Here is a 23,650-nt window from a genome sequence, read left to right as displayed (position 1 = left end):
CTGCTCTGTACACAACTAATCAGACACCTCATGAACGTCTTCTTGTTTTCCCCAGGAAGTCGTCCTCCAAATCCCCTCTCCTGACGTGGCTGGCTGCCCCCGGACCCATCTTGCTCCGGAAGCATGTGCGGGTGCACAAGTCCGACCCGTTGGTGGAACAAGTCCAGTTACTCCACGCTAACCCGCAGTATGCTTACGTGGAGTACCCCGACGGTCGGCAGGAAACGGTCTCTCTCCGGGACCTGGCACCCGCCGGCATGTGACCCCCCCCCCCTTCACCACAGACCCCCCCTGTCCCTTTTCCCCCAGCGCCCCACCCAGGCCACCTGGCACCCGCCGGCATGTGACCCTCCCCCCCCCCCCCCCTTCACCACAGACCCCCCCTGTCCCTTTTCCCCCAGCGCCCCACCCAGGCCACCCCTCCCCCATCCATGGCATCTCCCCCACCAGCCCGGGGTACGGAGACAGTTCAAGGACCATCGCTCCCGGAGTCCAGGACATCAGCTGAACCACCATCATCGGCTGAACCAACGTCACCAACTCCACTGCGGCGGTCTGCCAGGGCGTCACGGGCAACGGAAAGGCTGATCGAGTCCATTTAAGTTCAACACCACCATGGACCTTTGATGGACACTATGTACTGTTGCTAAATGTCTGGGCCAGTGGGAAGCCAAGGATACATTTTTTTTTCCTTCTCTCCTTACTACTCATACCACCAGTTCTCCCCACCCCCCCAGCTCTCGTTGACCCCCCCCCCCCGGCTTCTTTCTCCGCAAGGGGTGAATGTGGTGGTATGATTAGCATAGCTGCCGACCATTGGTGCAGAACACCGGCTTACCATTGGCCCAATTCGGTCATGTGACTCTCGACCGGTTGGTTGAGACCAGTCATGTGACGACTCCCCGATTGGTCGAGAGGCTGAGTTAACCCCCCAGTACTCCCGGCGGTCGTCCTTCTACTGTAATCGACCGCAGGGCTAACATCTAGTAGGTTAAAGCCATACTTTTGTTCAGCAACTCGTCTCGCGTTCACTTGATGGCACATCGCGTGGGTGCAGCAATACGTGCCTCGCTGGACCACAGCACGACAGAGAGAGCTGGAACAGGTGCTGCAAAGTGGGAAAAGGGGAGAATGAGAGAGGTGGTGATGGGGAGAAAGGCATACAGCAGGAAGCTCAATACCAGGGCTCAGGGAACAACTCCCCCACCTCAACCTTAGAAAGACTGGGCAAAATCTTCTGCCTCATACCACCGGTACCGATGGGGCGAAGAATCCAGCGTCATGATTGGAAAGGTGCAATTGAGCTCCAGCGGGAGAATCTAGGCGGGATTCTCCGAGCCTCCGTGCTGAAATCGCACTGGCGCGGGGACGGAGAATGGGGCGTCAGACCCGCAATCAGGTCCGACGCCTTCCCGCGATTCTCCAGGGACCGGAGAATCGCCACTAGTCGCCCACGCACGGTCTACGCAGCGCTGGTCGGGGCCATTGAAAGAGGCCCCCTCGGCGATTCTTCGCTGACAACTGGTAAAGTTCCCACCGGCGTGGTTCACTCATGGTTCCACCCAGCGAGAGCTCAGAGTGGCGGCTGCGGACACAGCCGCCCTCGTGGGTGGGGGGGATCCGTCATGGGGGAGGGGGGGCCTCCAGGACAGCCAGGCTCACGATCGGGGGCCACTGATCGGCAGGCGCGCGCGGTCTGGGCGGGACCTACATTGTTGGGGCCTTCCCGCTGTGTGGGTCCGCCATGTTGCGTGGGGCCGCTGCCGCAGGGAGCCAACGTACGTATGCATGGATCCGTGGCCTGAAGTACAGGGCCCCATATCGGCAGCCGAAGCTGTGAGGACTACTCCTGGGCCCTGCTAGCCCCCTTCAAAATGGAGAATCACTCTGGACTTTCTCTACGAAGATTACTCGCGCTCATTTTCTCGCGGGCGTGGGGACATAACCCCTTTATCAGAGAATTCCGCCCATAACCTCCCAAATGGAGAATCTCATCCACCTCTCAGACATTTCCGCTTCACTAAGGGTTACTTCTCTGAAATCTGTAATTTGTTACGGCTACAACTGCAACCTCAGAGCAGGGTAAGGACAACATTGCCAGTAGCTGTGAAGGTGACAATGGCCAAGAACCTTTTGGTTCATTCTTTCCAGGCAGAGTGGGAGATGCAACTTCCCCGTGATGCAGGGTGATACTGACTGCACATATGTCAGCTTAGATTTTATTTATTCATTGGATGTGTGCATCGCTGGCTGGGCCAGCACTTATTGCCCATCTCTAATTGCTTAATTGCCCTTGAGTGGCTGGCTAGACCATTTCAGAGGGCATTTAAGAGTCAACCTCTTTGCTGTGGATCTGGAGTCTCATGGTCATCATTAGACTTTTAATTCCATATTTCTATTGAATTCAGATCAGCTGTGGTGAGATTTGAAGACTGGTGCCCAGAGCAATGCCCTGAGTATCTGGATTCCCACTCTAATGACAATGCCACCACACCACCATCACCCCACTGCTATTCTCTGTACCAGAACTGAAAGGGATTCCACTCCCTCCGTAGTCAACTGGTTGGAATCTCTCAGGTTTCCTGACAACAGTCATACTGCTTTCATTCTGCAACAGCCCACAGTGGCATTTGCATTTGAGTCAACGCAACAAACCAAAGGGTGGGCAGCATGCGTAGGACAAAAGCCAAACAAAATGCGCTAAGAGCTGACATGTGATATGCTTAAACATCAGTTCTGCTGCTTGGACTTCTCTGGCAGAACCGCGAAATACTCAGCAATGTCAAGACCTGTTGTCTGTTGGCTGCTACACAGCTTTACCATCATGAATGCACAGACGTTGACACCGGCTGTATGCTGAGCAGCTGAAGAGCAGGAGGAAGTGAGTGGACAATGAACACTGCACCTTCTGATGTACCATCAATTGAACGCAAGACGAGTTGCTGGACAAAAGGATGGCTTTAATCTACTAGATGTTAGCCCTGCGGTCGATTACAGTAGAAGGACGACCGCCGGGAGTACTGTATATTTATACCCCGCCAGGGCGGGGTTAACCCAGCCTCGACCAATCGGGGAGCCGTCACATGACTGGTCTCAACCAACCGGTCGGGAGGCACATGACCGACCAGGGCCAATGGTAAGCCGGTGTTCTGCACCAATGGCAGGCAGCTATGCTAATCATACCACCACATTCACCCCTTGCGCAGAAAGAAGCCGAGGGGTGGGGGTGTCATCGAGAGCTGGGGGGGGGGGGGGGAGAACTGGTGGTATGGGTAGTAAGGAGAGAAGGGAAAAAAACGTATCCTTGGCTTCCCACTGGCCCAGACATTTAGCAACAGTACATAGTGTCCATATAAGATCCATGGTGGTGTTGAAAGTTAAATAGACTCGATTAGCCTTCCCGTTGCCCGTGACGTCCTGGCAGACCGCCGCAGTGGAGTTGGTGACGTTGGTTCAGCCGAAGATGGTGGTTCAGCTGATGTCCTGGACTCCGGGAGCGATGGTCCTTGAACTGTCTCCGTAACCCGGGCTGGTGGGGGAGATGCCATGGATGGGGGAGGGGTGGCCTGGGTGGGGCGCTGGGGGAAATGGGACGGGGGGGGGGGTCTGTGGTGAAGGGGGGGGAGGGCCACACACCGGCGGGTGCCAGGTCCCGGAGGGAGACCGTGTCCTGCCGACCGTCGGGGTACTCCACGTAAGCATACTGCGGGTTAGCGTGGAGTAACTGGACTTGTTCCACCAACGGGTCGGACTTGTGCACCCGCACATGCTTCCGGAGCAAGATGGGGACGGCCAGCCACGTCAGGAGAGGGGATTCGGAGGACGCCTTCCTGGGAAAAACAAGAAGACGTTCGTGAGGTGTCTGATTAGTGGTGTACAGAGCAGGGAGTGGATAGAATGTAGGGCATCAGGGATAACGTCTTGCCATCGGGAAATAGGGAGGTCTCTGGACCGGAGGGCCAGTAGTATGGTCTTCCAGATGGTACCATTCTCCCGCTCGACCTGCCCGTTACCCCGGGGGTTATAGCTGGTCGTCCTGCTAGAGGCAATGCCCCTGCTGAGCAGGAATTGACGCAGCTCATCGCTCATAAAGGAGGACCCCCAATCGCTGTGTATGTACGCGGGGTAGCCGAACAGGGAGAAGATGGAGAGGAGGGCCTTAATGACGGTCGATATGGTCATGTCGGGGCAAGGAATGGCGAAGGGGAAGCGGGAATATTCATCGATCACCGTCAGGAAGTAAATGTTGCGGTTGCTAGAGGGAAGGGGCCCCTTCAAAGTCTATGCTGAGACGTTCAAAGGGGTGGAATGCTTTGATCAGATGCGCGTGCTCGGGGTGGTAGAAGTGCGGTTTGCACTCTGCGCAGATGTGGCAGTCACGGGTTACTCTCCTGACTTCCTCGATGGAGTAGGGCAGGTTGCGGGTCTTTACGAAATGATAGAAACAGGTCACCCCTGGATGGCAGAGGTCCACGTGGAGGGAGCGGAGGCGGTCTATCTGCGCGCTGGCGCAGGTACCGCGGGACAGGGCATCAGGAGGCTCATTGAGCTTCCCAGGACGATGCAAGATATCATAGTTGTACGTGGACAACTCGATCCGCCACCGCAAGATCTTGTCGTTCTTAATCTTGCCCCTCTGTGCATTATCGAACATGAAGGCTACTGACCGTTGGTCTGTGAGGAGGGTAAACTTCCTGCCTCCAATGTCGCACAGCTTCGACTATGGCCTGGGCTTCCTTTTCCACAGAGGGGTGGCGGAGTTCGGAAGCCTGGAGAGTTCTGGAGAAGAAGGCCACGGGTCTGCACGCTTGGTTCAGGGTGGCCGCCAGAGCTACTTCTGATGCGTCGCTCTCGACCTGGAAGGGGAGGGACTCGTCGATGGCGCGCATCGTGGCCTTTGCGATGTCCGCTTTGATGCGGCTAAAGGCCTGGCAGGCCTCTGACGACGGTGGGAAGGTAGTGGACTGAATGAGGGGACGGGCCTTGTCGGCGTAATTGGGAACCCATTGAGTAAGCGAAGAAACCCAGGCATCGTTTAAGGGATTTGAGGGTATTGGGGAGAGGGAGTTCCATCAGGGGGCGCATGCGTTCGGGGTCGGGGCCTATCACTCCGTTACGCACTACGTAGTCGAGGATGGGTAGACGGTCGGTGCTAAACACGCACTTATCCTTATTGTAAGTTAGGTTAAGAAGTTTTGCGGTTTGGAGGAATTTTCGGAGGTTGGTGTCATGGTCCTGCTGGTCGTGGCCGCAGATGGTGACATTATCGAGGTACGGGAAGGTAGCCCGTAATCCGTACTTGTCGACCATTCGGTCCATCTCCCGTTGGAAGACCGAGACCCCATTTGTGACACCGAATGGAACCCTGAGGAAGTGGTAGAGGCGCCCATCTGCCTCGAACGCGGTATACTTGCGGTAGCTCGCGTGGATGGGGAGCTGGTGATAAGCGGACTTGAGGTCCACCGTGGAGAAGACTTTGTATTTCGCAATCTCGTTTACATGGCGGAAATACGGGGGAGAGGATACGCGTCCAGTTGCGTAAACCGGTTGATGGTCTGGCTGTAGTCGATGACCATCCGGCTTTTCTCCCCAGTCCGGACAACCAGCACTTGGGCTCGCCAGGGACTGTTGCTGGCCTCGATGACCCCTTCCTTCAGCAACCTATGGACCTCGGACCTGATGAAGGTCCGGTCCTGGGCGCTGTACCGTCTGCTCCGGGTCGCGACGGGTTTGCAATCGGGGGTGAGATTAGCAAACAAGGAGGGGGGGTCCACTTTGAGGGACGCGAGGCTGCAGACAGTGAGGGGGGGGTATAGGGCCGCCGAATTGGAAGGTCAAGTTCTGCAGGTTGCACTGGAAGTCCAATCCTAGGCGTGCCGTTGTGCAAAGGTCGGGGAGGATAAGGAGTTAATAATTTTTTAAAACCTTCCCCTGGACCGTGAGATCTGCGATGCAGCACCCCGTGATGCGGATGGAGTGCGAACCTGAGGCTAACCCAATTTTGTGTTTCACAGGGTGGACAGGGAGCGCGCAGCGTCTTACCGTGTCAGGGTGTACGAAGCTTTCCGTGCTCCCGGAGTCCAGCAGGCAGCCCATCTCGTGCCCGTTGAGGTGGATTTGCCTGGTCGTCTTGGCGAGCGTGCGTGGACGTGACTGGTCGAGCTGAATGGCCGCGAGCCGTGGAGAAGATCCATCGTCGTCGTCGGCCGAGTTGGTGCTGGCAGGACCTTGTGTGCCAGTCCAGGATGGCGGCACCCAGGATCTGCACGTGGAGTCGGGGCCCCAGGATGGCGGCGCCCATGATCCGCACGTGGGGTCGGGGCCCCAAGGTGGCGGCGCCCAGGACCCGCACGTGGAGTCGGGGCCCCAAGATGGCGGCACCCAGGACCCGCACGTGGCGTCCGGGGCCCAAGATGACCCTCGTGCCCGCATGACCCTCGTGGTTGCTGGGGGCGGGGTTAGCGGTGCCGGCGGGCCGATCAGGGCGGCTGAGAGCGGGGGCAGAGACGCACGCAGGCCAGGCGCAGGTGTCCGGGGGCAGGGGGAGGAGATTGGCGCAGTGCGCTGGAAGGGCCTGGAAGGGCAGCGACCGGTTTGGCCTGGCAGACCCGACGAAAAATGGCCCTCCTTCCCGCAGCTCTTACAAAGGGCGGAGCGGGCCGGGCAGCGCTGGCGAGGGTGTTTGACGAACCCACAGAAATAGCAGCGGGGCGTCCCGCGGCGCAGGCCTGAGGGAGGTCGGGAGCGGCGGATGGCGGTGGGGAAGCGTGCCAGGAGGCCCAGGGCACTGCAGCACGGCTGGGGACATAGGAGCGGGCATTTAAGTCGGCGGCCTCCAGGGAGGTGGAGAGAGTCCGTGCCTCAGTTAGGCTGAGGTCGTCTTTTTCCAGCATTCGCTGGCGGATAGCGGCGGACTGCATCCCAGCCACGTAAGCATCTCTGATCAAAAGTTCCATGTGCTCCGTGGCTGAAACTTGGAGGCAGGAGCAATTCCTCCCCAGGACAGCGAGGGCCCGGTAAAAATCGTCTAAGGACTCACCGGGGAACTGTTGTCTGGTAGCCAGCAGATGTCGGATGAACACTCGGTTTACCGGCTTAAGAAAATGTCCTTTTAGCTTATCCATGGCCGCGTCGTATTCCTTTTCTTCCCCTATCATCGTGTAGGCTGCCATGCCCACGCTGGAATGGAGAATATGAAGCTTCTGTGCCATGGTGGGGGGGCTGCTTGCGGTCGGCAGGTAGCTATCGAAACACGCCAGCCAATGCTTGAAGATTTCCGATGCGTTCGGAGTTTGCGGGCTGATGCGGTGGCAGTCGGGCTTGACCCGGAGCTCCATCTTTAAATTTCTAGCAGATTAAATTGATGTACCATCAATTGAACGCGAGACGAGTTGCTGGATAAAAGTATGGCTTTAATCTGCTAGATGTTAGCCCTGCGGTCGATTACAGTAGAAGGACGACCGCCGGGAGTACTGGGTATTTATACCCTGCCCTGGAGGCGGGGTTAACTCAGCCTCTCGACCAATCGGGGAGCCGTCACATGGCTGGTCTCAACCAACCGGTCGAGATGCACATGACCGACCAGGGCCAATGGTAAGCCAGTGTTCTGCACCAATGGCAGGCAGCTATGCTAATCATACCACCACACATTCCTGACCAGTCACACCACAATCAGCCACAATATCAGTAAACGCAACCACAACTCTCCATTCATCATTCAAACCCATTTATCCCACACCAATCTCTGAGTCATGCATTTACCTCCTCAATCTTATTGATCATGTGCAAATTAGCTTGTGGCTTGGGCAGTAACCAAATGACAAAAAATAGTCTCTGGATTACTACCCGAGCCACAAGCTAATTTTCACAGGATCAATAAGATTAAGGAGGTAAATGCGTGACTCCGAGATTGGTGTGGGGTAAATGGGTTTGAATTCATGAGATATTGGCACCAACCAGTCCTGGGGAAGAGGGGACCTGTTCTGAAGGGACGGTCTTTATCTGATCTTTTTCCTCACCAATTGGGACCAGAGTCCTAGCGAATTGCGTAACGAGGGCAAATAGGGCTTTTAACAAAATAGTGAAAGGGAGAGTTCAAGTGTAGGGGAAACTAGAAAGACCAATATAAAGGAGGAAGTAAGAATGCAGTTAGCAATGTGGCGATGGTTACCAGAAAATGAAAGTGAGGGACAGAACAGGTGAATGTCTTTATGCACCAAGGAATTATAGAAGAGTGGGGAAATTTAACATTAAAACACATTTAAAGCTTTGTATCTAAATGCAAGAAGAATTCGGAACAAACTTAATGAGTTAACCGCGCAAATAGAAACAAAAGGTCATGGTTTGGTGGGGATTACTGAAACGTGGTTCCAGGGAGACCTAGTCTGTGAATTGAATATCCAAGGGTACGCAGTATTTTGGAAAGGTGGGCTGAAAGGAAAAGGAGGTGGCGTAGTCCTGCTGGTGAGGAAAGGGATCAGTGCTGTATTGAGAAATGATATAAACAGTGGAGATCAAGATGTGGAATCAGTCTGGGAAGAAATAAGAAATAACAAATGGAAGAAGTCCTTGGTAGGAGTCCCCAAACAGTAGTTCTACAATGGGGCAAAGTATAAACCAGGAAATACTGGGGGCTTGCAAGAAAGGTGCGCTAATAATATGCACATAGACTGGGAAAGGTAGCCTGGAGGCAGAGTTCATTGGCTGTGTTAGAGATTGTTTTCTGGAACAGTATGTTGGGGAATCAACCAGGGAGGAGGCTACTCCAGATTTGGTATTCTGTAATGAGGAGGGATTAATTAATTACCTCATAGTTAAGGATCCACTAGGGGATAGTGACCGTAGTGTGGTAGAATTCAAAATTCAGTTTGGGGGCGAGAAAGTGGAGTCCCACACTAGTGTTCTGGAATTAAATAAATAAAACTACATAGGCATGAGGACAGATTTGGCCAAAGTAGAGTGGGCAGGAAGGCTAAAAGGTAGACAGCTGATGAGCAGTGGCAGTTGTTTAAGGAAATTCTCCATTCCTTACAACTAAAATATATACCAGTGAGGAAGAACGATGGGAAGAGGGGTAATACATCCATGGCTAAACAAGGAGGTTAAAGAGATAAAGACAAAATCTAAGATATATCGGGCTGGATTCTCCGCCGGCGGGATGCCCCACAATGGGAAACCTTATTGACTAGCTGGCATAACGGAGCATCCCGCCAGCAGGGTAAAACAGAAATGTGGCGCGGCGGGGCGGGGAATCCAGCCCATCATATTGCAATCGCCAATGGCAGGCTGGGAGATTTGGAAACTTTCAAACATAAACAAAGGAATGCTAAAAAAAAGTTTAAGGTCAATTATGAAAAGAATCTGGTGCAAAATGTCAAAAAGGATAGCAAAAGCTTCTACAGGTACATAAGAACATAAGAACATAAGAACTAGGAGCAGGAGTAGGCCATCTGGCCCCTCGAGCCTGCTCCGCCATTCAATGAGATCATGGCTGATCTTTTGTGGACTCAGCTCCACTTTCCGGCCCGAACACCATAACCCTTAATCCCTTTATTCTTCAAAAAACTATCTATCTTTATCTTAAAAACATGTAATGAAGGAGCCTCAACTGCTTCACTGGGCAAGGAATTCCATAGATTCACAACCCTTTGGGTGAAGAAGTTCCTCCTAAACTCAGTCCTAAAAAGGGAATAGAGTCCCGAAGGTGAATGTTGGTGCCTTGGAAGATGAAACAGATGAGTTAACAGTGGGGAACACAAAAATAGATGGGACAATAAGTTGCGATGAGGAAATATGAACCTTCCAAATGGACATAGATGGGTTAGGGGTATGAGCCAAAATGTGGCAGACGGAGTAGAAACAAAAACTCAGTAGATTTGGCAGCATCTGTGGATAGAAAAACAGCGTTAGCCTTTCAAGTTCCAATGACTCTTCGGAGTTGGAGAGAAGTAGAAGTGTGATGTGAAGAAAGGATAGAGCTGGCGGAGTAAAATAAAAGGTCAGGGATAGGTGTACGCAATTATGAGGGACATAAACGAAAGGGAAAATGTTGGAAAATCTCAGCAAGTCTGGCAGCATCTGTAGGGAGAGAAAAGAGCTAACGTTTCGAGTCCGGCGACTCTTTGTCAAAGCTAACAGACAGAGAGAGTGGGAAATATTTATACTGTGGAGTGAGAATGAAAGATTAGTCATAGCCACAGATACCCAGGGAAACCGGGTGCTAATGGCCAGAGAAACCAAGGGGGAAGAGTGTTAATGGCAGTCCCCAGAGAGGACAAAAGATGTGAAAGGTCAAACAGCTGGGAAACAGCAGGAGTTGAACATGGATAAGTGTGAGGTTATGCATTTTGGTCAAAAAAATGAAAAGGCAACTGATGATCTCAATTGGGAGAGACTTCGGGGTGGTCCGATGAAGAGGGATCTGGGTGTCCTCATGCATGAGTCACATGAGAAAACAAGCATGCAGGTGCAGCAGGTAATAAGGAAACATATGTGAACACAGCCCAGTCCATCACATGAACCAGCCTCCCATCCATTGACTCCATCTACACCTCCCACTGCCTGGGGAAAGCGGGCAGCATAATCAAAGACCCCTCCCACCCACCTTACTCACTCTTCCAACTTCTTCCATCGGGCAGGAGATACAAAAGTCTGAGAACCTGCACAAACAGATTCTAAAACAGTTTCTTCCCCGCTGTTACCATACTTCTTAACGACCCTCTTATGGACTGACCTCATTAACACTACACCCTTGTATGCTTCACTCGATGCCAATGTTAAGTAGTTACATTGTGTGGCTTGTGTTGCCCTATTATGTATTTTATTTCCTTTTCATGTACTTAATGATCTGTTGAGCTGCTCGCAGAAAAATACTTTTCACAGTACCTCGGTACACGTGACAATAAACAAAATTCGAATCCAATCCAACAATGGAATATTGGCATTTATAGCAAAAGGAATTTTGTATAAAGATAAGGCAATGTTGTTGCAACTATAGAAGGCATTGGTTAGACCGCACCTGGGGTATTGTGTGCAGTTTTGGTGCCTTCTTTGAGGAAAGATGTGGATGCATTGCAGGCAGTTCAGAGGAGGATCACTAGGTTCATTCCAGACACGAGGGGTTAGTCGTATGAGAAGAGATTGAACAGTTTAGGCCTATCCTCTCTAGAGTTTAGAAGTATGAGAGGAGAGCTCATTGAGGTATACAAGATGCTAAATGGTATAAAGTAAACGTGGAGCAGATGCTTCCTCTTGTGGGGCATTCTAAAACACAAGGTCATAATCTTAGAATAAGAGGTTGCAAATTTAAAACAGATTTGAGGAGAAACTACGGCCGCGATTCTCCGCTGCCCACGACGGGTCAGAGAATAGCGGGAGGACCTTCCCGACATTTTTCCCGACTTCCCGCTATTCCCCCCCCCTCCCCCCCCCCCCCCCCATGGCCGCCCCACGACACGAATCGCTGCGCGCCGTTTTTTACGGCGAACAGCGATTCTCCCCTGGCCGATGGGCTGAGTTCCCAGGCCTTTACGGCCGTTTTCACGAACGCAAACACACCTGCTCTCACCGTTCGTGAAAACGGCCGCAAAGTGCTGTTCCGGACAACCATGGCACCGATTGGCACGGCCGTGCCAAGGGTGGCATGGGCCCGCGATCGGTGGGCCCCGATCGCGGGCCCGATACCCGCGCATTCTTTGTTCCTCCGCCGCCCCGCAGGATCAGTCCGCGGGGCGGCTGAGGGGCATGACGGCCTGCGCATGCGCGGGTTTGACGCATATGCGTGATGACGTCATGTGCGGGTTGGAGCCGTCCAATCTGCGCATGCGCGGCTGACGTCATCGTGCGCATCAGCCGCCGTGACGTTTGGCGCACGAGCTTAGCGACGGTCGCTAAGCCCGCGATGCCATGCTTCGCGGGGCCGCGCTGCTAGCCCCGCCCGGGGGGGAGAATCAGGTCCCGGGAGGGGGCGCGGAGGCTGCCGTGAAACACGGCCAGTTTCACGGCAGCCTTTACGACTCTCCGCATTTGCGGAGAATTGCGCCCTACTTCTCCCAGAGGGTTGTGAATCTATGGAATTCTCTATCCCAGAGTGCGGTGGATGCTGGGACAGTGAGTAAATTTAAGGTGGAGTTAGACAGATTTTCAATTGGTAATGGGTTGAAGGGTTATGGAGAACGGGCAGGACAGTGGAGTTGAGGCCAGGATGGGATCAGCCATGATCACATTTAGGACGTTAGTCTGGGGAGGTTAAATTGCCGACTCCTGCTCCTAGGTCATGTTCCAGGGAGGAGATGCTGTGGCTAATTTTGCAATCCAGCTCTTGGTCTGTAGCATTGTAGGTAACAAATGAGGAACATATCAGCCATGACCGAATGGCAGAGCAGACTTGATGGACCGAATGGCAGAGCAGACTTGATGGACCGAATGGCCTAATTCTGCTCCTATATATCTTATGAACTGTTAACTACTGTGGCTGTCTAATCCCTCTGTCTTTGGAAAGTTTGTCTGCAGCACCTCCTGTGCACAGATATAAGGCGGGATTCTCCGAGCCGAAATCGCACTCGGTGCGGGGGCCGAGAATAAGGCGCCACACCTGCGATTGGGTCCAACGCCTTCCCGCGATTCTCCGCAGACTGGGGAATCGGCGGCAGTCGCGCATGCACGTGTTCTCACAGCGCTGGTCAGGGGCGATTCTCCGCCAGCAGTTGGCCTGGTTCAGGCCGGCGTGGTTCCCGCATGGTTCCATCCGGCGGGAGCTCGGATTGTCGGTTGCGGACACCCAGTCTGCGGCCGCCTTGGTGGAGGGCGGGGGGATCCCTCACCGGGGGCAGGGGTGGACTTCCAGGACCACCAGGTTTCTGATCGGGTGCCATCGATCAGCGGGCATGCGGCGATCTGGGGGGGGGGGGGCCTATATTGTTGGGGCCGGCTTGCTGTGTGGGTCTGCCATGCTGCACGGGACTGCGGTCTGAAGTGCAGGGCCCCGTACCTGCAGCCGATGCTGCGTGAAGCATTCCAAGGCCCTGCAAGCAAGCCCCATCAAAACGGAAAGTAAACCTGGACTTTCTGTAAGAAAGTTCAGAGTGATTCGTGCCGGTTTTCTTGCTGGCTTGGGGACATAGTCCCATTTTCAGAGAATTGCGCCCATAATCTCTTCTCATCCCCAGCCCCTGCGCCATGGCCTCAGAATGCCATGGGCTCTTCGCTCCGCCATGTTGTGCCATTCCTTTGGTTTTCTAGTCAGGATCAGCTGTAGAACGACTCCCAACTCCAGCCACAGTGCACCTCCCCTTTAAATAACGCAGGTTAATTTGAACCCAAAGAGAAAATGCTGGAACTTGATCCCATGCAGGCCTCTCTCAATTTTGTGCCCACTTTTCAGTGCAACCCCTTAGCAGCGCACCTGGCACTGGTTGCACATGCCAATTATTTAACAGAGCAGGCAGCAGAAAATTTGCATGCTGCTGTATCAGAAACAACAGGCAGGGGGCCTGCATCCCAACAACAGCGCTCATTTTTGTGCTCTGTTCAATTTTCTGACATTTAGATTTATTTATTTATCTAGTTTTATTGTTGATCTGCCAAAGATGAACAAAAGATAGATCCAAATATAACCATTCTAATTAATTATCACTGCATTGGTGAAAGAAAAAAAAATACAATCAGCAGCTAAATAGCAATGGTAGATTTTACACTTAGGAATCAGGCCAACATGGGCTGATAACCTGGAAGCGCAGTGTGAAGACCACAAACAGCCTCCAACAGGCAGAGGTCTGGGTGCCTGATGTTTGAATGGGTGACCCTCTGAATTCTGCCAAGTGCCGATGCCAAGAAAGATAAATCAGGATATTTCCTAAATATGCAAGTATCTAAGAATTATGAAGAAAAAAAAGAATTGAGGTGCCCATGTGCACAAATCACAAAAAGCAAGTGCAGAAAAAAATCAAAATGACAAAATGCAATGTTGGTCCTTGTTTCAAAGGAGGTTGGAGTACAAACTCAGTTGGATAGAGCTTCAGGCAGGGTCTATCTGGAGCACAGTAAAAATGAACCTCTGTACTATAAAGTTACTGCAAACAGTGCAACATTTTAAAAAGTTGTAGCTCGTGGGACTTAAAGAGGTCCTGGATGCACAAGAGAAGAAACTAAAATTTAACACAGAAGCTGCAGAGTTGGCTTCACTCTTCAATTAAATATTTTCACTTGGGGGCTCCAGGGAGCCAAGAGATGAAAGCATTTCGCCCCATTAGTTGTCACAGCTCACGGTGCAAAGATTGTGGGGGGTCACATTGGGGATGCTGGGTGGAGGGGCGCACTCTCCCATTCTTTCTGCACCAGTTATGCCTCTATTCTCTCAGTACATCTGATTGGAAAGTTGTCAGTGAGGTGCGATGGTACCTTAGCAAGTCGTTTTTGCCGTACTGTGTGAAGGAGGGTAATAAATGAAATGACACCATCAACACTGTAATGTTCAAAATATACTTCCACTGCTCAGCAGTTTTACAAAGATCAGGAAAAGGTTTGTAAGCTGAATGGCACTCAGTACATTACTGTTTAGTAATACTCCAATACTGCAGACATCGAGTTTGGTGGCAAGTACAATTTACATGCTAATGATTTGTTGGCTAATATTAGCTGGTGATAAGACAAGTGGTACAAATACTAGGTAGGGAGGAGGAATAAAAGTATTCAGCCAATTAAGCAAATTTCATATAACGTTTACTTTTCCGTACTGATTCCGCCTGCACATATAAATCTCCAAACTGTGGGTTTTGTGGTTTGACAGTCTTCCCGGATTCCACTGGCTTAAACCTTGCAGTGAAGTAGATCGTTGATACTTTATGCCATGAATCCAGGAAGGGATTCGCATCATATAATGGATCAGATTTTGGTTTATGATGGACATTTATCATTAGATTAACCAAAGGAAGCAATAATTTGTATTTTCATTGAACATTTAGATCCCCAGGGCAAGTCAAAGCACTCCACAGCCAATTAATTACTTTGGGTGTGTAGTGATTGCTGTAATGGAGCCAAAATTGCTTCAGTTTTCCTGGAAGTAACTGCCTATAAGACTGTTCATGAGTGATGTCTTTCGCTACACCTCTGTTTCGATCCCTTATGCTAGCAAATTATTGTCACTTGTGTTTAACGGGTGGATATCCATTTAGCAAATCAGGCATCAGAAGACATTATGTGATTCACAACTGTTTTATTGTGATATGGTAGTTCAGTACAAGTTTCCACTCTTCCCTTCCAGAAGCACACTTCCAACTGGAGGGGAAAAAACATCTCTCAGGTACACAGTTCAATGAGCATCACCTGCTCTCAACTCGCCCCGAGGTTTGGTCCTGGTTTACTCTTAAAGGGACCTGCATTTCTAACATTGGCAACTTGAAGCGAGAAGGAGAAGAAAAGCAGCTGAAAAACTTGAGCGAGCTTTACCTCTTGAGGAGAATCCTCTGTGAGGATCCGACGCTTGATTTGGTGAATGAATATCCACCTGTTAAAGGAAGCCAAACAGGACTCCGTATGCATTTTTAAATGAATGTAAGAGAAGCCTGGCCAGCCTCTTCTTGCCATACTGTCATTCTTCACACCCATCCTTGTTTTCTTTGCTGCTCCCTATCGGCAGGTTTATCAGAACCATCCTCCTAGGCAGACATGGAGACTACCCAAATGTCGGGGGTGCTGTTGCCTTCGCAGCCTAGCCACGTGCACACATTCGCAGGAAGTGGTTAGTGTAGATAACTGGAACACATACATTGACTGGCTATGATGGATCTCAGGGTTCTCTAAAGTTCTACTTCAATATCAGTTTTGATACACAATGTTTAATACGCCATCTCAAAGCCACAAAATTCAAATGACCTTATATGAGTTTCAGCTGCAGGTTACCTTTGCCATTGAGGCCTAGAAATCCCTCAGACAACATGTTGTCTTCCTGCCTTGGCTCAACATTGAGCTTCGATATGTGTCAGTGCACACCTCTATTCAGGCCCAAGAGAAAATTCTGGCCTTGGTCCGAGTGTGCGCGGCCCTGTGGGTTTTGCATTCATTTACTCCAGCCTCAGATGGGAGAGGAAAAAAATTGCGATTATAGTTTGCATATTGTGGGAATTTAAACGTGGCCTCTAATTGTATCTTTTCATTTGCAGATCCGTATGTCTTTATGTTTGTATGGTACGCTGATGGGAAATCTTTCCTTCCTGATTGTGGAAAATAAGACTGATCAGGAATATGTCAGGACGCTCTGGGAATTTGCAAATATTACTGGCTCTGGAAGCTGGCAAAAGGCCACGTTACCATTGCCTGATGTGTCTGACAGGTATGGGTGTTCCATTTCTCTTTACATTTTAGAAGTGGTCTGTCCCTCTTGATCAACGAAGGAACTGTTCATGGTGCTCCTCACCTTGGATCGCACCTTACTACATTTATTTCATCATCCATAGAAAGAAAGGTTTGCATTTAACTAAAGTCTGTCATTCCCTCAGGATGTCCTGAGGAACTTCACAACTAATTTTTATTTTGGTGGTGTCGTCACTGCTGTAACGTAAGCAACATGGCAGCCAATTTGCACATAGTAAGCTCTTGCAAGCGGCAATCAAAGAAATGGTAAAACCATTTGTTTTGGTGATGTTAATTTAGGGATGGTTCTTGGCCAGGACACTGGGGAGAGCTCCGCTGCTGTGAACGCAAATATGGGGTTTTCTTTACATCCTGAGAAGGCAGACAGAGCTTCAGCTTAACCCTAAACTAAAAGAAAAATACTGCGGATGATGGCGATCCGAAATAAGAGCAGGAAGTGCGAGAAAACTCAGCAGGTCAGGCAGCAACCGTGGAGAGAGAGAAATAGAGTTAATGTTTTGAGCCCATTATGGCTCTTCCTCGGAAGAGATTTTTCTAAGATTTCTACCTCAGTTTCTCTTGAATGACAGCCCCTCTGACATGGCAGCACTCCTTCAGTATTGCACAGAAATGCCAGCCTACATTCTTCCCCATGTTTATGGACTGAGGCTTGATCTGAAGCCTTTTGACTCAGATTTGAGTGTACTACCACTGAGGCATGGTCTGAAGCGTTTTTGTTGCGATGTGGTGCAGATGTACCTACAAGGGGCCATTTCTTAAACATTCCAGTTCCAGCTCCTGGAAGCTCGAGTTCAGAGGTGGAGCGGCGGCTGGAGACACTGTGGAGCATCCGCGGGTTGGAGAACATCGTGGATAGCAAGTATAGAGAGGTGGTCACACCACAGACTCAGACTCTGCAGGCAGGAAGGGAATGGGTGACCACCAGACAGAGCAAGAGAGCGAGGCAGATAGTGCAGGAATCTCCTGTGACAATTCCGCTGCAGAACAGATATACCATTTTTGATACTGTTCAGGGGAATGGCCTCTCGGGAAAAACAGCAACAGCCAAACTCGTAGCACCACGGTTGGTTCTGCTGCAGAGGGGAGGGGTTGATAAGTGTGACAGTGCAATAGTTATAAGGGATTCAACTGTAAGGGGAATAGACAGGCGTTTCTGTGGCCGCAAACTTGACTCCAGGATGGTATGTTGCCTCCATGGTGCTCGGGTCAAGCATGTCTCGGAGCGGGTACAGGACATTCTGGAGGGGGAGGGTGAACAGCCAGTGGTCGTGGTATACATCGGTACAAACGACTTGGGTAAAAAAAGGGATGAAGTCCTAAAAGCAGAATACAGGGAGCTGGGAAGGAAATTAAGAAATCGGACCTCAAAGGTAATGATCTCAGGATTATTACCGGTGCCACGTGCTAGTCAGAGTAGATATGGCCGGATATATAGGATGAATACGTGGCTGAAGAGATGGTGTCAGGGGGAGGGTTTCAGATTCCTGGGGCATTGGGACCGGTTCTGGGGGAGGTGGGACCTGTGCAAACTGGACGGGTTACACTTGGGCAGGACTGGAACTGATGTCCCAGGGGAGCTATTTGCTCGAGCGGTTGGGGAGGGTAACCTATGCAAGGAGTCACAGAAAGAAGGAGAAAGGACAAAAGCAAAAGGTAGAAAGGTGAATAAGAAAAGTGATGGTGGAGAAACTAAGGACAAAATTCAAACAGGGCAGTAGAGAAAAATATTGGAAGCAAGGCAAGCATTGTGATAAAGACAAACTGAAAGGCTCTGTGCCTGAATGCATGGAGCATTTGAAATAAAGTGGATGAACTAATCACGCAGATAGATAGAAATGGGTATGATATAATTGGGATTGCGGAGACATGGCTGCAGGGTGAACAGGGATGGGAACTGAATGTCTCAGGGTTCTCAGTATTTAGGAAGGACAGGCATAAAAGAAAAGGTGGCGGTGTGGCACTGCTGATTAAAGTGGAAATTAACACAATATTGAGAAAGGATATTAGCTCTGACAATGTGGAATCTGTATGGGTAGCGTTAAGAAATACCAAGGGACAAAAAACATTAGTGTCTGTCATTTATAGACCCCCAAACTGCAGTGGTGAGGTTGGGAATGGCATTAAACAAAAAATTAGAGACGCATGTAATAAGGGAATATCAGTGATCATGGGTGATTTTAATCTTCACATAAATTGGAAAATGAAATTAGCCACAATGCCGTAGAGAAGGAATTCCTGGAGTGTATACGGGATGGTTTTCTTGACCAATATGTGGAGGAACCAACAAGAGAGCAGGCCATCTTAGACTGGGTACTGTGTAATGAGAAGGGAATCATTGCCAATCTGGCTGTATGAGACACTTTGGGGATGAGCGACCATAACATGATAGAATTTTTTAGCAAGCTGAAGTAGTTGATTCGGAGACTAGGGTGCTGAATCTTAATAAAGGGAACTATGAGGATATGAGGCGTGAGTTGGCCTTGATAGATTGGGGAGAGTTACTTAAAGGGATGACAGTGGATAGACAATGGCAAACATTCAAGGAACGCATGGGGGAACTACAGCAGCTGTTCATTCCTGTCTGGCAGAAAAGCAAAGAAGGTAAGAGGGCCAATCCATGGCTTACAAAGGAAATTAGAAATACTATCCGATACAAGGAAGAAGCATACAGATTGGCCAAGAAAAATAATAGGTCTGAGGATTGGGAGCAGTTTAGAATTCAGCAAAGAAGGACGAAGGGATTGATTAAGGGGAAAGTACAGTACGAAAGGAAGCTTACAGGGAACATAAAGACTGACAGTAAGAGTTTCTGCAGATATGTGAAGAGAAAGAGATTGGTAAAGAGAAATATAGGCCCCCTACAGACAGAAACAGGGGAATGCATAATAAAGGAGAATGAAATGGCTGAACAATTGAATACATACTTTGGTTCTGTCTTCACAAATGAGAACACAAATCAGATCCCAGAAATGTTGGAGAATGAAAGGTTTAGTGAGAGAGAAGAACTGAGGGGGATCAACATTAGTAGAGAAATGGTGCTGGGAAAACTGATGGGATTGAAGGCGGATAAATCCCCAGGGCCTGAGAATCTGCAGCGCAGAGTGCTTAAGGAGGTGACTCTGGAAATAGTGGATGCATTGGTGGTCATCTTCCGGGATTCTATAGACTCTGGAACTGTCCCTACAGATTGGAAGGTAGCTCACGTCACTTTGATATTCAAAAAGGGAGGTAGAGAGAAAGCAGGGAATTACAGAACAGTAAGCCTAACATCGGTAGTGGGGAAAATGCTTGAATCCATTATCAAGGACTTTATAGCGGAACATTTAGAAAGCAGTGGCAGGATCAGTCAGAGTCAGCATGGATTTATGAAGGGAAAATCATGCTTGACAAATCTGTTGGAATTCTTTGAAGATATAACCAGTACAGTTGATGTTTGGGGGGGGGGGGAGGGTCGCAGGGGCCAGTCGATGTGGTATATTTGGCATTTCTGAAGGAGTTTGACAAAGTCCCGCATAAGAGATTATTGTGCAAAATTAAAGTGCATGGGATTGGGGGAAATGTATTGGGGTTGATAGAAAACTGGTTGGCATAGAGGAAACAAAGAGTAGGGATTAATGGGTCCTTTTCAAATTGGCAGGCAGTAACTAGTGGGGTGCCACAGGGATCGGTGCTGGGACCCCAGCTATTCACAATATATATTAATGATTTGGATGAGGGCACAAAATGTAACATCTCAAAGTTTGCAGATGATACCAAATTAGGTGGGAGGGTGAATTGTGATGAGGATTCAGGGATCCTGCAGCAAGATCTGGACAGGTTGGGCGAGTGGGCAAACCAATGGCAGATGCAGTATAATTTGGATAAGTGTGAGGTTATTCATTTTAGAAGCAAAAACAGGAAGGCAGATTACTACCTGAATGGTTGTAAATTGGCAGAGGGGAGTGTGCAGCAGGACCTGGGTGTCCTTGTGCACTATTCGCTGAAGGTAAGCATGCAGGTGTAGCAGGCGGTAAAGAAGGCTAATGGTATGTTGGCCTTCATTGGGGGAGGTTTCAAGTATAGAAGCAGGGATGTGTTTCTGCAATTGTACAGGGCCTTGGTAAGGCCACACTTGGAGTATTGTGTGCCGTTTTGGTCTCCTTCTCTGAGGAAGGATGTTCTTGCTATCAAGGGAGTGCAGCGAAGGTTTACTAGACTGATTCCAGGGATGGCAGGACTGTCATATGAGGAGAGATTGACTAGGTTGGGATTGTTCTCGCTGGAGTTCAGAAGAATGAGGGGGTATCTCATCGAGACTTATAAAATTCTAACAGGACTAGACAGGGTAGATGTAGGGAAGATGTTACCAATGATGGATGTGTCCAGAACCAGGAGTCACAGCCTGAGGATTCAGGGTCAACCATTTCAGACAGAGAGATAAGGAGACATTTCTTCACACAAAGAATGGTGAGCTGTGGAATTCATTACCACAGGAAGTAGCTGATGCTAAAACTTTGAATATATTCAAGAGGCGGCTGGACATAGCGCTCGGAGAGAATGGGATCAAAGGCTATGGGGAGAAAGCAGGATTAGGCTATTGAGTTGGAAGATCAGCCATGATCGTGATGAATGACGGAGCAGGCTCGAACGGCCAAAAGGCCTCCTCCTGCTCCTATCTTCTATGTATCTATGTATGTGTTTAAACAGTTAACATTGTATGTATAGAGTCCACATTATTGTTTTTCCAATCCTTGTTGTGTGATTGATACATTTATGTCGAATAGAAGAACATAATAGTTTTCTCCTTTAGATATAAAACTTCATATTCATCTCATGATGCTCTGACCTCCTGTTCTTCTCTCACCTCCTGTGAGTCGGCGATCTTCAGACAAAATGGGGGAAGGGGCCCCATGCAGCAAAATTTCAGCCCATTTGAGAAATACCACTATTCGTACAAAATGATTATGTTAATTGTCTGCCCACAACTATCTAGTGTGACCAATACTACTTTGCTCCCTTCTCCAGGAAGTGTGCGAGGTGCGTTTTTATTCTAAATTTCTTGGCACCAACAGACGAAGCCCTGCCCCCCCCCCCCCCCCCAATACCCTCCACCACCCGACTACAAAGCCTCCACAAGGCGCCTGCTGTTGCAGGGATCCACAGTTCCGCTGTATTTCCAGTCTGTACTTCCCATTTCTAGGTACTAAGTGCGACCACTACGCTGGAGGCACCCTGGGGTCATTTCAAGACCTAAACCCACCAATCCAGATGGCTGAGGTGAGTTCAGCCATTTGAGGGCACCGCACCCGAAGAACGGCCTTAATGTCTCGTTGTGACCTTCTGATCGCCGTTAAGGAGATGTGAAAATGTTACAAACAAATTGCAGCATCCGTCCATTTCAGGAGCTGAGGGGCAGCACGGAAGGTTGTCACTTGCGTGTGGCCTGTTGTGGCTGTCGGGGTTTATTTGTGAGTGGCAGTCCCTTCCGCAGCTAGAAAAGCAGAATAGTGCTGGTCCGAGGTGGTCTTTTCCGATTATGAGAAGAGGCTGTGAAAATGTCTCAAACGATACTATGCCGAAAGGTAAAGGAGAGAGTCTTGACAAGGGAAAGAACACTAGAAATGCAGGAAACACACAACAGCCCACTCAGCATCCATGAGGAGAACAATGTTAATGTTTCACACTGAGTCCTTATCGGAACTATAATCTGAAAGGCGAACAAGCATTCTAGTCAGGTCAAAATGAAGAGGAGGTGGAGGATGGAAACAAATAAACTCTGACAGGAAGAATCAATGCAATCACCCGCTGAAACGAAAATAGGATTTCCAAATGATTGACCTGATCTGTACCCTGGAAAATGGGAGGAGGCATGAAATAAATGACTGACACAAGAGAATCGGAGAATTTGTTAGTGCCCAGTGTAATCTAAGAGGCAAACCGAGGAAGAGGTAAGAAGAGTCCAAAGGTGTGCAGATTAGGTAGGGTTACTGGGTTACCAGGATAGGGCGGGGGAGTGGGCCTGGGGAAGGGTGCTCTTTCGGAGGGTCGGTGCAGACTCAATGGGCCGAATGGCCTCCTTCTGCACTTTCGGATTTCTGTGGATTCCATGAGAGATGACTCCACATTCTGCAAATCTGACCCAGAATGAAAACAACAAATCCTAGCCAAACATGCTGGGGCCTGGCTGAACAGCTGACTTCAGGCTTTACCTGACCCTGGACTTACGTTACATTGAAGTGCTGGAGTCATTGGGTAAAGCTGTCTGTGTCTGGCGGGAGACGGGGCCTTTCACCAGAACACAGTGTGAAAAGTGGACATCAGGGGCGAAATTCTCCGACCCCCAGCAGGGTCGGAGAATCGCCTGGGGCCGCCTAAAATCCAGCCCCCACCGTGGCAGAGATTCTCCGCCACCCGGAAAGTGGCGGGTCCCCAATCTCGAAGTGCGGCACGGCGTGGCTGTGATCGCCCTCCATCCCATTCGACCCACTGTCCCAGCAACACAGTAAATGGCTCCAGTGATCCCCCAAAATATTTCAACCCCTCCAACCCCGGAAAGAGAGCCATTGTGTAATTTCAAGAAGGAATTGGAAATAGCTGTTGGGGCTAAAGGGATCAAGAGATATGAGAGGAACTTTGAAGCTGTTATCAGGTGACCATTTCCGACACTGTGCAGAATCGGGTCCCGGGTTTGATCCCAACGGCAAAATGAAAATGTAGTTCCTGATGACTGACTAAGCAGAGGGAGGTGCTGATGCTGCAAGCTACCAGGTCAGGCAAGTTAAGATGCCCCACATTCCTTTGACTGAATGGCAGAAGTGGACTGAGTCTTATGGCGTGATTTACCATAACTGGAATCATAGAATTTACAGTGCAGAAGGAGGCCATTTGGCCCATCGAGTCCTTGGAAAGAGCACCCCACTTGAGCCCATGCCTCTACCCTATCCCCGTAACCCAATAACCCAGTGACACCGCCAACGTTTTTGGACACTTAAGGGCAATTTAGCATGGCCAATCCACCTAACCTGCACATCTCTGGACTGGGAGGAAACCGGAGCACCCGGAGGAAACCTACGCAGACACGGGGAGAACGTGCAGATTCCGCATAGACCATGACCCAAGCCGGAAATCAAATCTAGGACCCTGGAGCTGTGAAGCAATTGTGCTAACCACTGTGCTATTGTGCTGCCCAATGAAACAGAGTCCCGTGTCAAGCGCATTTAGCTAGATGTTTCCCGACCGTGGCAGCACCAAGAACCGACTCTGCTTTTAAACAGGACTGCTTCGAGGCTGCACTTAGTCCCAC

General features: G+C 50.0%; 1 protein-coding gene across 2 annotated transcripts in view; it reads left to right on the top strand.

The window, feature by feature from the left end:
• LOC119974762 (ALK tyrosine kinase receptor-like) overlaps window positions 1-23,650 on the top strand; it is a 1,320,646-nt gene that overhangs the window by 929,158 nt on the left and 367,838 nt on the right. For both annotated transcript variants that reach the window (XM_038813974.1, XM_038813983.1), the window contains one exon: window positions 16,158-16,327. In XM_038813974.1, coding sequence (XP_038669902.1) covers window positions 16,158-16,327 — 170 coding nt within the window. The remainder of the gene's footprint in view (window positions 1-16,157; window positions 16,328-23,650) is intronic.

The sequence above is a fragment of the Scyliorhinus canicula genome, chromosome 1 (assembly GCF_902713615.1).
Source record: "Scyliorhinus canicula chromosome 1, sScyCan1.1, whole genome shotgun sequence".
NCBI lineage: Eukaryota > Metazoa > Chordata > Chondrichthyes > Carcharhiniformes > Scyliorhinidae > Scyliorhinus > Scyliorhinus canicula.
This window is presented reverse-complemented; position numbering and strand designations above follow the sequence as displayed.